The sequence below is a fragment of the Pundamilia nyererei genome, unplaced genomic scaffold (assembly GCF_000239375.1).
Source record: "Pundamilia nyererei isolate P.nyererei 1_Seehausen unplaced genomic scaffold, PunNye1.0 scaffold00127, whole genome shotgun sequence".
Lineage (NCBI taxonomy): Eukaryota > Metazoa > Chordata > Actinopteri > Cichliformes > Cichlidae > Pundamilia > Pundamilia nyererei.
This window is the reverse complement of record NW_005187528.1, coordinates 1,820,296-1,837,507: the sequence shown is the minus strand read 5'-3', so window position 1 is coordinate 1,837,507 and position 17,212 is coordinate 1,820,296. Positions and strand designations below refer to the sequence as shown.

At 38.2% G+C, this 17,212-nt stretch overlaps 1 protein-coding gene across 1 annotated transcript; it reads right to left on the bottom strand.

Annotated features, from left to right (window-relative positions):
* Positions 1 to 8,802: 8,802 nt before the first annotated feature.
* Positions 8,803 to 16,966, bottom strand: lhx6b (LIM homeobox 6b). The gene is made up of 8 exons (XM_005743110.1): positions 16,821 to 16,966; positions 16,129 to 16,260; positions 15,587 to 15,708; positions 13,508 to 13,725; positions 12,245 to 12,345; positions 12,062 to 12,157; positions 11,149 to 11,320; positions 8,803 to 9,132 (listed from the first exon to the last, which is right to left on the bottom strand). Exons 1-8 carry the CDS (start codon positions 16,821 to 16,823, stop codon positions 9,050 to 9,052), a joined length of 927 nt encoding a protein of 308 aa, XP_005743167.1. The 5' UTR covers positions 16,824 to 16,966; the 3' UTR covers positions 8,803 to 9,049.
* Positions 16,967 to 17,212: the final 246 nt, after the last annotated feature.

Sequence of the window (17,212 nt, the reverse complement as noted above, 5' to 3'; positions counted from 1 at the left end):
AGACACAAGTTACTTGAATTATGAAGAGACATGGTATGAAAATGAAACGTTATATAGAAATAAAGTGCAAAACCCTTGAGCTACTCCTGATTTCTTTATGACCCAGACGTTCTTGTAATTTTTTAAAGCGGTCTTGAGCTGTAGGTCTCTAGGCTTTCTGAAAGGCACCGGCTGCTTGTTCACTCATTTTTCAGTCCAGTCTTTGTATTTGACCATTTTCAGGGGAATTATGTTTAAGTTACTTAGAAATGATTTATAAATCATTCAAGCACAAAAAGGGAACCTATAACTCAAGGGATGAACCAGTGATGTGTCTACACACAACAGACAACTTGAGGATAACTTTAAGTATTCTAAGGATATCTCAGCATGTTCAGTGTCTCCTTGAAAAATTAAGTAAATATGACAAATGGAGGTTGTAGGCTTCAAAAACGCTATCTACAGCAGATGAAAAGCATCTAAAAGTCCTTTCCTTGAGAAATATTGGGAGAAATACAGCAAATCCCTGACATAGGTCCAGTCCAGGTCAGGGGAGTGTCTAAAGCCATCTGTGAGCTAGCCTCTGTCATGGGTTGGGTCTGTATTTCAGACAGTGGTGTTGGAGGATCTTGTCAAATTTAATGGAATTATGAATAATCTGATCAGCATACTTTCGCAGTAAAAGCCGTGCTGGTGGCAATACTGTCAGTCATAGATCAGCGTCCCCAGAGCCCAGAGCGCAACATCCCTGAAGCAGTGTAGGATCAGCTTGACAGAAAACGGAACAAAAAGCAGTCGACATAAAAAAGCTTCTTCTTCAAGAGGCCTTCAAGACTAACTAGCAAAATTCCAAGAAGGCCTACCTGAGAGTGTCCATAAAAGGGAGCATACCAAATATTGACTTTCAAGCTTACTATAAATTGGCCTTATTTGCTTTATCCCATGTAGGTTTGCACAAGTTTAAATAAATCACTTAAACTATTTCCCATTTTCATGTCAAAATATACAAAAGTTCAAGACAAGTTTAAGCTCAAGACACAACATCTTTTGATAAGGGTAATGATTTATGTGATGTTTCTGTTTAGCTCACAATGCTGAAAAACTGGAGAAAAACTGGAAAAACTGGTTCTTAGCTTGCAGACTTTAAATTAGACTACAGCCAATATAACCTATAAATAACGTATAAAGTGATTGCACATGTTGTCCTCATGCTTTTGATATCCCATGGCCTGGAATAAGGACAACTTTAGCCTTAGCAGGCATCTCATTCCAGTATGGCAGAAGCTCGAACTGGATACGAAACAAATATAACTTTTTCATGTTGTCTTTCCTATATCGTTATCAGGCCATTACCATGAGACTGATAAATTATTCTAACTGGTGATAGACTTTATATGATCAAACCTTTAAGTGTACTACTACAAGACACACAAATAAGTGTACTGGGTGTACGTTCGTAAAGTTTGGGGTTTTTTTGTTAAAGGGGAGGAAACAGCATTAAGCCCACCGGTCACTGTGGCCCATTTTAAAGTCTGAAAACTTCATGGTATCCAACAAAACCTTTCTCTGATCACCTCTGAGCTGAAAATGAAGCACTTTCTTCTTTGTGTTTTTATCAATTCGCTTATTTGGGAATCTCCATTAAAACAATAATCTGTCATTTTAAAGTGCAGTACCTTTATCGCCCACAAGGGGCCGACAGACCACACTTGGGGAATCACTGCTCTAACAACTTTTAAACAGCCATCATTAGCAGCCATACGCCACATAACTGACATGGAAATGGTTGTGCAGAGATTAAAAACATTTAGATCTTTATTGTGATACACTAAAGTGACTTCTTCTTTACTTTATGTATTTAATATTTGTCCAGGACTGAATTATAGGAGAATTTGAAATTTCTGAATGTGTCTGTGAACCTGTGGAAATGGAGGAAGCTACATGATATACAGAATCCTTTGATTTAAGCTAGTCTCCATCTGATAGGGTGAAATGTAGTAATTCAACAGCATTCGCAGCCTTCAGGTGTGCTTTAGTGCCACTGTCTTTATATGACATGCAACACCTAGGCATATCAGTCTCAGGAGTTTGATTCAGAATCTGCTCCAGCTTCTCATAAATCAAACTTAAGTGCAGTGATGTTTCAAAACCAGTTGTCATTTCCCCAAAGTAAACACTATCTGGGAACCTGCTGTGGAGTCCTATGTTTATTTTTGCATGGTGCGTGGTTGGCCGTCAGCCTGGGCGAAGTGAATCATAAGTTTCAGCTATTTCCTTGCCTTTCGTCAGGGCCCCTGCTCTCATGTGCTACTGTAAGAGTTATCGTTTACACACACAAAAAAAGGTTCTTTGTTTATTTCTATGACTTTCTACAGCGCACTATGCAAAGGCCCAAAATCCAGAGTCAAATAAATTCCTTTTGCTTTGTTTTGACTTTGTTTGGAAACACGATACCAAATACAGTTGTGTAGTAATTTTATAGCCAGGGTTAAATGGTAGGGCTGTGCAGTATCTATATTTAAACAAAACACTCTAAGCCATAAAGTAAATTCACTGTGGTCCAGTTTTCCTAAAGAAAGGACATTTCACCTAAAAATGCTCACTCATGTAGTGTTAACCACCATGCTGTTTGTCGACGTGGTCTAGCTCTGAAGCCTCAAATAATCCACTTTTGAGGTACACATTTAAAGTCTTAGAATAAAAAAAGATGAAATTGTTGATGGTTGATGACATTACATTTACAAGTGAGGCCTCTGCAAATAAACACCTGTTTTTTGGGAGGAAATTAGCAAAGTCATTGCTGTTTGGCTGACAGCTGGAGGACTGCAAAAGATGAGAAAAGAAAAGAAAAGAAAGAAAGAGAAGGTTATTATAACCAGATCTAGGTTCTAGAAAGGCCTGTAAAATGTTTTCAAATTTTTAAATTCTTATATTTTTTTTTCCGCCATAGCAGCCCTGGTTGCAGGTAATAAAAGCTAATCTAATCTAAAAGGTGATCATAAGTTTCAATCTTTAAAAGATATTGGGGCTCTTAGACACTCTGCAACACTTTTGATAACACCCAACTATGCTAAGGCTGAGCAGTATCAATAGGTTTACAACTGAAACTTTGCAATAAATGTAGCTAGCAGCAGAGTAGCTACCAAACCTGTTTTCCTTGTAACGTTATTGACAAAACTGATAATAAAATAATAAGAATATAAACTGTTATTATATAAAAAATATAACAAAAAACCTAACATAATGCATAACTGAAAATAAATAAATACAAAAAAAGTCACATGATGAAGTATCTTTTCAATTATAGCTGATTAGCTGCTTAAGCTAACATTAGCTTAAAAGGAAAGTTTAAACATGATAATTGCTATATAAATAAAGTAAACTGTCAACATAATAAAAACTTAATTTGAAGCTTCTTATGCTAAAATGTAAGAAAGGCTACATTTTAGCATAGCAAAGGCTAGTTGACATAAATCAGTCAATCACCAGTCAATCTTCCAGTTGTAGAAGGAAACATTAAATTGAATAACCACTTGTTACAAAAGAGTCATGAAGAACAGCATCTCCAAACAAACCTTGAAGCAGATCGGCTGCAACAGCAGAAAACCACAGTATGTGCCACTCTTGTCAGCTAATAACAGGAAACTGAAGCTATTCACTGGGGCTTAACAAAATTGGACAATAGACGATTGGAAAAACACATGTTCTGGAGAGTCTTACGTTTGCTGTAACATCCAGATAGTCGCTCAGCGTTAACAAAATGAAAGCATGTGAGGGATGTGGAAGCATTCGTGGAGGGGGTATTTACTTGGAACTTTTTGAGCCTCTTGGTACCTATTGAGCATCATTTAAACTGTCCAGCCTAGTTGAGTGTTGTTGCTGTTATGTCCAGCTCTTTATGACCACAGTGTATCAGTCTTCTTATGTTTCCTTCCAGCACATCTCAATCTGGTCACCTTTGGGACGTGGTGGACCTGGAGATTCCTATCATGTAAGATGTGAACACTGGGAATCATCATTTACATTAAATTCGCAGTTGATATAGTCTGATTTTATTATGTCAGCATAGTCAAGAGTCTTGTAAGATGTTTGCAAGTAAGAAATTTAACTTATACTGAGTCAAAATTAAAAACAAAGGTTTTAAAAATGCTTCATGTAAGAATCAAGAACATAATGAAAGCTCAAAGCTGTGATGCCCTGTCTTGCAGCTCCTCAGTACCCCTGATCTGAATGGTGGAGAAGGAGAAGCAAAGTTAGAATGACTTTTAGAGCCAAAGTAGCAGCCTTAATGGGAAATACATCTGATTGAAATACACCAGAATGATCTTTTAATATGCTTAGCTGATGTTTTAACTGGGAGAGTCTCGTGCTGCTCCAAGCTGTAGATAGACATCAACTGTGAGTCACAGAAGCCTTTCTGTGGGAAAAAATAATTGTCTTCCAGAATAAGGGACATCAGAAAAAAAGACTCCTTACTCATAGTAACTATGACTGGAAAAAATGTCCTTCTTCTGGGATTGAGTTAATAATTACATGACTAAGTACACGAAGAACAGAAAAAAAAACATTAATAAAGATATTAGGGATACATGACTGAACAACTTAAGCAGAGAATCTGCATTTATGTGTAACTAAGGACAAGGGTTCAAAGAAGCAAAGAAGACCCTAATAAACCTTTGGGTACATTTTTCTTCCATGTTTTTACAAACTGATACACAAGGCTTAGCAAATAGCAGTAAATCAAAAGACAGTTGAACAAAACTGTACTGAATTTGTTTAGAGCCTGATCTGCCAGGCTACATCAAGAGGTTTTGTCAAGTTTGGATGCTCTGACATGGAGAAATGTCAGTTTCAGTTTTACCCAGAACATTACTGAATAGATGTGTTAGTTTCATCACTCTGTTTCATGTATGCACACGGATGTCTCCACAACCAAGTATTGGTTTACTCAGCGGGAACTTCATTAGGGACACTTTACTAGTACAATGTTGGACCCCCTGTTCCCTTCAAATGCATTAGTTCTTCATGCCACAGATTCAAGAGAGTGCTGGAAAGATTCCTCACACAGCTGCTGCATTTGGTTGGGTGTATATGAATTTCCCATTCCACCACATACCAAAGGTGCTCTACTCGATTGAGTTTGACTCTGGTGGTTGAGCACAATTAACTCAGTGACATGAGAAACCAGTTTTAGATGATTTGGGCTTTGTGATATGATGCGTTATCCTGCTGGAAGCAGCCATCAGAAGTGGGTACACTAATTACAAAGGTATAGGCGTGGTCAGGAAATCATTTAAACAAGCTTAGTTGATACTAAAAGACCTAAAGTGTGGCATGAAAAACCACCAGCATCCTTAACCACTGATACCGTGCTTTCATATTGTTCATGCCAAAACTGACCTTACGATGTCACTGCAGAAAGTGAGACTGATTTGATCAGGCAATGATTTTCTTGTATTGTTCAGTTTTGGTGCAACTATATTGCAGCCTCAGTTTTCTGTACTTGGCAGACAAGAGTGGATCTAGGTATGCTTGTTTTTTTTGTTTTTTTGCTGCTGCAGCCCACCTGCCTCAGGGTTTGATGTGTTGTTTATGCACTTCTGCATACCGTTCATGTAACCAGTGGTTATTTGAGTTACTGTGCCTTCCTATCAGTTTAAAGCAGCCAGGCCTTTCCACTCTCTCCTCTGGCATAATTTTCCCCCAAACAACTTCTACTCATGGGATATTTTCTCTTTTTCAGACCATTATTTGCAAAAGCTAGAGATGGGTGTGCAGGAAAATCCCAGTTAATCAGCACACTCTGAAATACTCAGACCTGCCCACCTTGCATAAACAACCATCCCACGTTCAAATTAAATAAATAACCTTTGATCCCCATTCTGATGTTCAGTTTGAACTTGAAAAGAGACATATTACTGTGGTATTAGGTACTACTACTGTACCTAATGAAGTGGCGAGTAAGTGTACAGTTTCATTGGTTCAGGTTTTGTACATTCAATGAGAACTATTATTAGTGGGATATTTTAACATGCTTAAAAAAAACCATGGAACTTCCCAGTCAGATCCAGGGTCAAAGAGGAGGTCAAAAGGTCAAAAGTAGAGATAAATGTTGAAATTTGAAAATGCAGTTTTATACTTCATAGAGTTTTATTGAAATTGAATAAATAGTTAAGGAAGAATGATCAAATGAAAATTACCTTGACTTATGCTGGCAATTTTTTGGCCAAATTTCAGTGGTCAAAATGTATTTGAGTTTTTTCTGGTTTCAATTAAGAACTGACTCACTGACTTAGGTGCATGTCATGAAACCAGAGCCAACCAGCAATTTTAAGCATCATTTTTAGTTTCTTGTAAAATTAGCAAAGTTTGACTACATTTATTTGTAATGCATTTGACTGTAGACCACTGAAGTAAGAAAAAACACAAAACATCTAGCTTCTTCATTTAAACTGAACTGAGCTATTATCATGTTCATCAGCCTTTCAGTTACTTTGTATAACATCTTCAGTGCAATCAAATAATATAATCTAGTGAAGCAGGAAAAATAACACACACAAAAAAAGACCCTGCCAGCATATGGCAGTCTGATGAAAAAAACTAGAGGAGGAGGAGGGTGCTGATGAAGATGGCTCATGTTGCAATCTTCCACAGAGGTTTTGTTGACTGTTGCGCAGGGGAGCGCTCATCAGCGTGAAGGAGAGAAATGTGAATACGTGGAGACGAGGGGCACTGCAGTGTATCTGCTCATTAGGCGGCCGACGCTGTAATTCAGCGAGCGAGCGGCTCTGCAATCAGGGGCCTATTCATTAGCATGGGGGGCCCGCTTTCATCTGCAACCACTTGAGGCTGCCAATCACAGAGGCGGACGCATGACAGCATGACAAAAATGGGTCGACTTTAGCGTTCGGGGATGCTTGGCATGGAGAGAGACATGCCTAAACGCTGCCTTAAGCGCTCGCGTCTGAGAGGGGAAGAAATGTGCGTTTTTACAGTGTAGTGCTGGCAGGTGGCCCAAGCTGTGTCAGCCTGATAATCATCTCTGCTCAGCATGAAGACAGCTTTTGTTCTGAGATTTCACAAGGAGCAGCGTCGTGTCAGTGAAAAGGTTTCCTCCTGGATTGAATTGATTGGAAGCGATTGATTAGAGGAAAGTTTGATTTAAGCGCAAAGTTTAGGAAAGAACAAGAGCGCTGAGATAATACAGCACTCATATATACATTAAAATCAACCTAAATAGACACTCAAACACACCTGGCCCAGCCAACATATGGACACCTTTAATTAAATCTCTGAGGAGTATGAAGGAACCATTGTGTGTGTGTTTATCTGCTGTCTGCTTAAAGGCAGCAGGGGCTCAAATGGACTTTCCTGCTTCTTTTTTACAAGCAACAGGAGGAAGACTACCGTCAATGGAAAGTATGTCAGTTCACTGATCCCGGTGTTTCTGGATTTTTGTGCAAATAGCTATTTCATTTCATGAGATAAAATGCAAACTAGGAATCAAAATAAACAGTTATATACTGTGCATTTGTCCTTTAAATGGATCATTCTTTATGCATAGAAAATAGCTTTTCACTTTGGTTGTAAACAGCTAGCTCAATTTCCGTAGGTCTTCAAAACTTACTACTTATCTGAAAACGTGCAAATGCCATCCTAAATATATCTGTATCTATAAACCACATCAGAAAACTGGTTTAATATAATAAAAAAATCTCAAGTAAATCAATACGCACCCTATTCTTTTTAACTGTATACTGGTCACATGGTCACACATGTGATCTCTTATTTGGTTTGCTAAACTCTACAGAACCTGACAGGGGTCTTCCTTAGCAGGAATGTGAAATTGCACAGGTGCCGCACTCTTGGATTTGCTGTTAAAAAGCCCCCACATTGATCCGGTTTGGAAAAATACACATGTAACGATATGCTTTAGCTCGAAGTATCCCATTCACTCTTTGCCAATCACGGCGCCTTAAGTGCTGTCAATCAGTATAACAGCTGTAGATAATCTGTGCTAGAAGAGCTCATAAAAGCCGACAAACTGCCCAATCGATGGCCACGCTTTGAGTGAAAACGGTTATAATCGTTTTCGCAGTGGGATTGATCACAATTCCTGTAAAGTACAGCGTGTAAATTGGAGATGATGTGCAGGTTTGTCGTGGGATATTGCTCTTAATAACAGGTTACTTTAGGTACTTAGCCTCTGACAGGTGACCTTTAGATTTAGTGGTTTTGAGTGTAAAAATAGTGTCCTCATACAACATCACATTTTTCTACTCCATCTTCGAGAAGCTGTTGCATTTTCAACCACACACACACACACACACACACACACACACACACACACACACACACACACACACACACACGTATAAACACTTTACTCCTTGCTCTTCAAGTCAGCCTGATTGTCTATTATTCAAACACTAAAACCTTCATAAGGGATCTGATACATTTTATTAAACCATGACCGTATTTACAATGTACAGTAACTGAATTTTTCCATTTCAAGACACATTCAAAAGTGCGTTTTTAAAAGTGAAGTTTTGCTCTGAATAAATAAGAGTTTCCATTTTCTGACAACAATACAACAACAAACAACAATAAAGCTGCAAATGTGCTCATCACCAGTACAAAATGTAAAAAAGAAAAATGCTGAGGTTTTACTGTAACACTGCTACAACCACTCCTCTTTTCTTCTTTTCTTTAAGCTCATGTTGGAGCAATTAAAATATCTTGTTTGAAAGTGAAAACCATTTCCAACTTGATGCAATGTTTCATGTCCTGTGGAAAAAAAAGGAAAATAAAATAAAAGTGGTCTTCTGCATTATATAAAAAAAAAACAAGACAAAATTAAAAAGTTACTCCTGTGTTAGCCTGAAGGCTTCACCACAGTTTACTCAGCAGTCTCACAATGAAAAACCCGACTGATTAAAAAACGCGGTCCTGCCGTCACCCGAGGACTTGACTTCCAAACGGAGCAAATTGCTGACAGGGCGTCCCAAAGGATTTTTTTCCCTCCACAACATCATCAGAGTGTCGACGGTGGAAAAGTAGACACAGCAAGTCAGCGGCTGATGGGAAGCTGTGGTAAAGAGATGGACGGGTGGGTCAAGTGGCCCGGAGCAGCGAGGACAGAGAAGGGATGAGCTGCACAAAGAAAGAGAAACAACATGAGCTTGGCAAGCAACAGGACCACGTTATTATAATTAAGATGAAGAAATATGCTACTGATGACTGACATAAATACTTAAAGCATCAAAATAATGAGATAAACCACAGAGAAGAAGGCTCAGAGTGAATGTGAATACTTCAAAATCACAAAATATTCCCATATAGGGTGTTAAAACCCATAAAGCACACCTTGTACTATTACAGCATTTTTATAAAAGTGTAACTTCACTGGATGTAATCTGTACCTATGAAATACTTGCTGATACCTACATAGTGTACAGTGAATGTTGCTGGTTTTGTCACCAGCAACGTTCTGCACAAGCTGTTCACAAATAACTTCCACCCACCAGCAAATTTGTCCTGTGGTCAGTCTGAAGAACCTGGACTGGGTGGAGATGAGGTGGGTGGATGTTTAAACTGTAAAATCCTCCCAGGAGTGATTAGTTATTTATAGCTTTCTTCTCCCAACCTACACTTTTGTAAACAACATGTTTCTAGACTTGAGTTTTGGCATCCAGTTTTTACATCACCATTCCTAAATGTTATTATTTCTAAACTTTATTTCTTTATTATTGCTATTGTTTTCTATTTTACATATGCAAATATAAAGAAATTTCAAAATCAGAAAGATTTTTTTTTAATTTTTACTCAAAACAAACATTTAAGTCTGTCATTGTTTTAAAATGCGAAGCTGTTTTGGGTGCAAATATTTATAGCTAGTGTTTTTTAACATTCACTTTAAGTTCAGTGCACATATAGAGTAATACATATTAAAAATCAGTTGAACACGAAATAAATTAGGCTCCTTGTTATTTTTTATGTAGTAATCTTTGTGACCACAAAGATGTGCAGGCTAAAAACTTTCTTTACTTTACAATGCTAAAAAACTAGCACAGTTTTCTCTTTTAACTTATTTTCTAGTACAAATGTTTAAACAATATTCTAAGCCACATATTATTTCATGGTGCTTGAACAGAAAGTTGTTTTTCTTTTGTTTTTTGCTCAGCTAGTTTAAAACTTGTGTGCAAAGCGATTCCAGTGAACATTTAAGTACCATGAACACAAGTGGAATTTACCAGCAATGACTGAAAGTCTGATGAATACATTTTTCTGTTTTGTTGCCAGAAATCAAACCAAAATTCTGATGAGAAAAAACAAACGAAACAGACAGGGGATCCCTCCTTCACAGTCCTTCAAATTTCCATGTTAGCAGTCAAATGTTTCCATCATATTACTTTAAAGCTTCCCTCAGAGCTTCAACACTCTATGAAATTTTCAGCTTTCACCCCAGAATAAAGCACTGTTTATCTCTCATGTAAATTTGCCATTATTCACAAGAGGTCACCAGAGTGGATGGCTCCCCATATTTCATTTGGCACGATCCCAGAGTGATTTGTGTCTCCTCCAGGTCTCAGACCAGGAATTGTTTGTGTGTGGGTGATTGCGTAAACCACTAGAAATATTCTTCTTTTTATTCTTATTATTTATCAAACATGGACACATTTAACAATCCACTGCACTAATCACTGCACTAATCACTAATAAGTAATAGTTAAAATTAAGTCCTGCATTAAAAATAGTGTTAACTGAACTTAATGAGACACAAATATTATCGATCCATAACGTGACACAGCTTCCTCTATGCAACATAATTTAATGATAATCACTGTTAAACTACTACTGGTGGTTTAACACTGCAAACTGCTATTTTTAATGCACAATCTGTTTCACATGTAAAATAATTACATCTTTCATGACTTTCCTTCCTTAAAGGAAGCACGAAGTAGCCTCCTTACATGCTTCAAGTTCCTACTTAAGCGCTGGACTTGAGTAAATTGGCTTCCACCTGTGCATAGTTTATGATATAAGAGAGAGAGATTGAGGTAAAATGTCACATTTAAGCATTGAAAGCTGAACGTTCACCTGCCAGCAGTGGAAAAAAGGGCCCTGCATTAAATGGCACTAACAGACGATTAAAGACTTGACACTCACTGTCCAGGTAGCCATGCAGGGCCAGCAGGTGTGGTCGGTCTGGGCTGCTGAACGGTGAATAGTGGATATCTTCTGGCAGCGACGGGGGCATTCTGGACAGCGGAGCGCTTTGAGAGAAGCTGCTCTGAGGCGGCTGCTTTTTGTGTCGCGCCCGGCAGTTCTGAAACCAAACCTGTAAAAAATATTACTGATAATGTGATCGTGCAAAAAGCAGGTGGATATGATCAAACACTACAACAACACCGAGCAGGTCCCGGGTTCAGATTCCCCTCACCACACCCCATTAGTTTCTTCACCTAAGCCAGGTGATAACTCCAGTTTGATGTGTGAGTGTTTTAGTCTGCAGCTTAATGGTGTTAGTGTTTAAACTGGCTTCTCTGTGAAGTACAACAATTGTAATTGTGTTTTATTGGTCTTAGAGTTGAAATGGAATCATTCCCAGAGGGGTCATGTTTTTAAAGCACTAACAGTGAAAAGAAAGGAAAGCTTTCTCAAAGATGTCTGCTTTTTCTTTTGGAAACCCTTAAAATCAAAAACTTTTGGATAAAAATTAAATCATAATAAGACAAAGCATCATCAGAGCAAATTGCAAGAAAAGTATTGTGAGGTATGAGTCTGTTAGCATGTGAAGTTTTAATGTAAGAATAATGGGATCACCCTTTTAAAACTCTGGATACTAAACAGATAATATTATACCCTGATTCCTCAGTTTCTTTAACTTATGATCCCAAAAGATCAAGTTACAATCACAACTTTGTGTTATTAAGTGTGATTAATAACCAGTTTCCAGGAGCCTGAAAAAGAAAAACCATCCTTCTGATCATGCTATTATTACACGAAAACTTTTTTTTTAGTTTGATATAAAGTAGAACTTGAACTATATAGTGTATCACCAGATTTGACCATTGCCTACCTGTATGACTCGCCTGCTCAGTCCCGTCATTTCTGCCAGTTTCTGCAGCGTCTGAGCATCGGGGTTGTTGTCCTGGGCAAACTGAGTCTGCATCACCTGCAAACACACAAAGCCAGACACAGAGGGCATGAAATGCCAAGTAACACTGTGCTGTAGACACACACGTATTAGAATGGTGCTAACCTGCAGCTGCTCTGCAGTGAATGATGTCCGTGCCCTCTTGGCTGGTTTTGGTTGGCAGTCCTGATCAGAAGGTAGCGCTCCTTCCAGAGTCAGTCCTGTGCCTTAAGATAGACACAGTGATCATTCACTAATTAAAATGCAGTCATCAGAGTGCAAAGTTACACAAAGCGAGTTAAAGGAAAAGAAAATCTTATTACAGTGTCACAAAATGGAAGATTTACTCAGTAACATAATTAAAATGTTTTCTTGCCAGCAGCCGCACTATCCAAAGTATTTACACCACTATGGGATACGTTTGAATCACTGAGAGCACAGCAGAGTGAGAAATGAAGGAATTATTCCTCTATTTGTCTTTCATGTAAAGTCTCTTCCTTCTTTCCAGGCTCTCTTAACCTCTACACTCGCTCTGTTTTCAGACCCTCGCAACTTAATTTTAGTCCAACAAATTAACAGGAGGGAATTTAGATAGTCAAAGTAAAGCAAAAGCAATTCGGAAACTTTACACCAGTTAAAATGGTGCATCCAAAATCCAAAAACATCAAGAAAAACGTTCCTTCCAACTGATTATTTGCATTATATCACTGTTAAAAGGGGCTGAATAGCTTGAGAGCAACTGAAGTAGAAGAGCTTTAGAGCTTGAACTACTCCTTCTGTTACTTAGGCTTAAACCAAGGCTGGGTTACAAAACAAGTGAAGTCATAACTGCATAGGGGCCTCAAAAGCCCACTTGGTTTACTCCAAATTATTTAATTAATGACAAATATGTTCGAAATCTGAACCACTGAACCAGCATGTCAGCTATGTTGGTTCTCCAGTCTTGCAGCCCGATTCTTAACGATGTTTGGACCCATTAACACTCCAAAAGACCTGTGTGTTCTTATTCCACAAATGGATCGATGATGACTAACTATCAGTAAGACTGATTTTTCTCTCTAATTACAGATTGTTTAGTTTACAAAAAGTCAGAAAAGGTCCATCATTAAGCCGTGCAGAACGAATAAAAATCTTCTTATATGTTGTTGTGTTTGACCAACAGTCAAAAACCACAAAAATGTTTCATTAACAAAAAACAAATCCCTCAGAATTGCACACGTGGACATCATGTATGATTAAAGTTTTGCCATTCATCAGTCATCAAACATCTGCATTTCTAGTGTGCCTAAATACTAACAGGTACTTTCCCCCCAGAGTTTTTAGCTGGTAATCCAACCTCAGATATTCATCTTCGGTGTCTGTGAGATTAACTCTCACTGGTTGGGTTACCGTTCTCTGCAGCTCTGCGTAGATTGTCCAGCATGATGTCGTAGTGGCTGCGGCAAAGCACCCTGCCCTCCACCAGGCCGAACTCCTCCCCGGTCGACAGCTGCCTCTTGCAGGAGAAACAGGCGAAACAGGCCAGGTGGTACACGCTGCCCCGAGCCCTTCGCACCCAGTCACTGGCGTACACCTGTCGGCCACACTGGGCGCACTTAGTGCCGAACCTACTGTGAAGAAGAAAGGCACGAGCAGGTGAAGGCTGGCTGCAGGTTACAGAGTTCAAGAAGGGATATTCTGGTGTCCAACCAAACTATTATATATTTGTTAAATTTTTTAACACACAGAAAGACTAAAAAAACTGTTGGACTAAATAGAACAGCAAAATATGAAATAATTAGTTTTACTGTTTTGTGTAACATCTGTGCAGAGGAGTCGTATTACTGATATGATCTTGCATCATCTGCTCTCAATAAAGCTTTAGGTTTTGAACATGACTTATCTTAGCATGATCCAACATCTCTGTTTGGGGTAATTAAACATTGCACACACAATACAAATTGCTTCTCCACCAAATACAGTCTGCATTTGGCCTGAAAGGTACAATCTGGGACAAAAACAGTGATTCAACATGATCTCACTGAGTGTATGAACATTTCTGGTGCAGAAAGAAAAGCCAGTGAGATTTTGGAAAACTGGAACCGTGAAAAGTGAAAGGTGGAGGCATTCCTCCCACCACTGGAAACTAAATGTCCTACGCAGAGATTTCTGTGAGTCACACGGTTTATAGTAACTGGACTGAAGAATAAGTGAGTGTAAGATAATAAGTGTCCTCTTTATCGTTGAGTGATTTGTGTGAGATGCTGGGTAAGAGAATGTGGGAGAGCAGGCAGTGGCAATGGACTGCTACATCTCAAGATGATTGAATTTTTAAAAAAGTCAATAAAAAGAAGTTCAAATTAAAGTAATAGCCACTGCTTCCATTAGAAAGAACCACAAAATTAGCCAGTAAAACTGTTGATTTTGCACATTTCTCCAGTTTTCTATCAAATTTTCAAATAGTCAAAAGGCCAAAACTAACTGAAATGGAAAGGGACATTTAGGGCAGCCGGCTGGTAATCAAGCTCTTTCCTCTGGAGGCTTTTGGTCATTAGGTTTTATGAGAGTAAGCTGATAGAAACACAAGAAGTTATTTTAAAAACATTGTTTTACTGGTAATTTATTCTGTTTTTGTTTTTGTTTTTCCAATTATGACTTTGAAGCCAAATCATAGTGAGACCAAAAGATCAACTTGGAGAGCAAAGATCAATGAGCTGTAAAAACAGCTAGAACTTAATTTAATTCAGGTACAATAATTTATCACATAAGCACAATAATGTTTTATGGCAAGTTTTTTCTACTCTATTAAATGAAGGATTAAATGTAAAACATTTAGGGAAAACTTTCCACCCTTTGAGCATTTTAAAAGATTATTTTTTGTATTTTTTCCCCAAATAATTGAAGATATGTAGATGCCCAACGAGTCTGGCTGTGTAGATTTCTATTGATATGATAAGACAGGCGGGTACTGTTAAAAATGGCAAGATAAATAATCTGTATCAGCATTATGCTTTTAGTGAAATAAACATTTTTCATTTGTGTATTCTTTTCCGTAAAGAGGAAATATTGCCCCGTGTTGTTCATTAATAATACACGTTTTTGGATATTCTCAGTTAAATCGTCGTATTAATTTTTCTGAATGATTTTCATCGACCAGGCAAAAAAGCGACCTACACTTCACTAAATTTTATTTTATTATCATACTTCATTCTTCAATAATTGCCAAATTTAATATAAATCCCATATAAACGATAACTGATGATTAATAAGTTTCAGTTCGGGCCTTATAGAAAAATAAACACATTTCAGTGCTGTGACTGTTATCAAATTACATATCGGAGTTTTTATTTTTTTTAACGGTCGAAAAAGCTCTAAGAAAAAATAGTAAGAAAATGTTAAGAAAAATATTAAAATGTTAAGTAAATCTTATAAGACTCTTACAGGCAGCTTTGGAAAACTACAGTCGTTGTAAAACATCAGAGCTCTTACCTGAAATAATCGAGCTTGCAGTAGATTTCTTTGTTTTTAACGTAGCAGCTGCTGTGTTGGCGCAGAGACGCTCTGCACACTGAACACTCCAGACACCCCAGGTGCCAGTTCAGGTTGTTGACCTGAGTAGATTCAAACACACACACACACACACACACACACACACACACACACACACACACACACACACACACACACACACACACACACTGACATATCACACTCCGATAGCTCTCTTAATCGAGATGCTCAACTAGAAATTAAACAGCGTTAGAAAGAACTAAAACTAAAAGCATTTGACCAGTTCTGTACAGTCTTCTGTGGAATTCTACACTAACTGGGATTTTTTTCGAAAAGAAAGCAGACATGAAGAAAAATGGACAGCAACCTCAGGAAACGTTTGCAGGATGATCATTTCTGTCATTATCAGTGATTTCCTGAAGACAGGGATGTGAAGAGAAGCTTACGCTTTAAATAAAGAAAACAAAAACAAAACAAATCTTACTTCTCACTGTAGGATTTATTATGGGTTAATTTCGCACCTTCAGTAGGTAGCGGTCTTGGATCTCCATGCCGCAGCTCGCGCACTGGTTCTTTGCCGCCGGAGGAGGGCAGAGGCAGGCGGCCTCCGACGGGCTGGACTCCCCAGACTCCTTCTTCACCTCCGATTTAGACTGCGCAAAGACAACAAAATAAAATAAAATAAATTTAAATAAAATAAAATAAATCACTTTTATAGCAAATACAATTTCATTGCATCTTGTAGATTTAAAAATAAAATAAAACGTCAGTGAAATATGTAAATCCTAACCAGAGACGTGGTGCCAACATGAAGATCCAGTCCAGGAAAAAACATTGATATAAAAAAAAAACAAAAAAACCCCCCCAAAAAACTCGATCTGGTAGCTAGTGAGTGCTAACTATTTCTGTGTATATTTACTAATAATTTACCCGTATATGTTGTATACAACATGCAATTTCAAGTTTCATAAAATTACATGAATCTGTATCTCAGCCCAGAACCGTTGCAATGTGTGAACTCCAACCGCAAAAGGAAAGTGAATAAACTGAGTTTTGGCGTCTTTACGCTCCATCTCCTCTCGATTAAACCTGCGCTTCCGCCAAATTAACTCTATCCCGTTACGAAAATAAATAAATAAAATGTGGAGAGTGAATGAAAGACAAAGAAATGAAAAGGTTGAAAACCAAACTCGTCCAGATGTTTGTGACTCACCATTTTCGGATCTTGAAGGCTGCCTATTTGGAGAAGAGATGGAGCTTGCTCTGCGCATTACGCATCTCTGCCCCAACCCACACTATATCCGGTCCAAAACAAGGAATAACAGTTTCTCCTGCATTTAAACCCTGGCAACAAAAGAAATTTTGATGCAATTAGGAGGGGAAAAACTATATATGATCGATCATTCCTCTTGTGCAGGATAGGAGGCTGTATTCCCATGCAATCAAACGCAGTGAAAAGAAAGGATGGCACTATATCTGCAATTAGCGGTAGATTGAAATGCTTCGCTTGATAAGAGGCAACCCGAGTGTCAATTTCATCTGTCAATCAAAAAAAAGGCAACCAAGCCACCAAGCTAAGAGAGAGAAAAAAGCGGCACATCCTAA

Bases quoted from the DNA above. Each gene is read 5' to 3' on its own strand.
- lhx6b (XM_005743110.1), bottom strand. The intron at 15,709-16,128 runs GTGCGAAATTAA...GAATCTACTCAG, and splicing joins AAGACCGCTACCTACTGAAG to GTCAACAACCTGAACTGGCA. The intron at 9,133-11,148 runs GTGAGTGTCAAG...TTCTTTGTGCAG, and splicing joins CCTGCATGGCTACCTGGACA to CTCATCCCTTCTCTGTCCTC.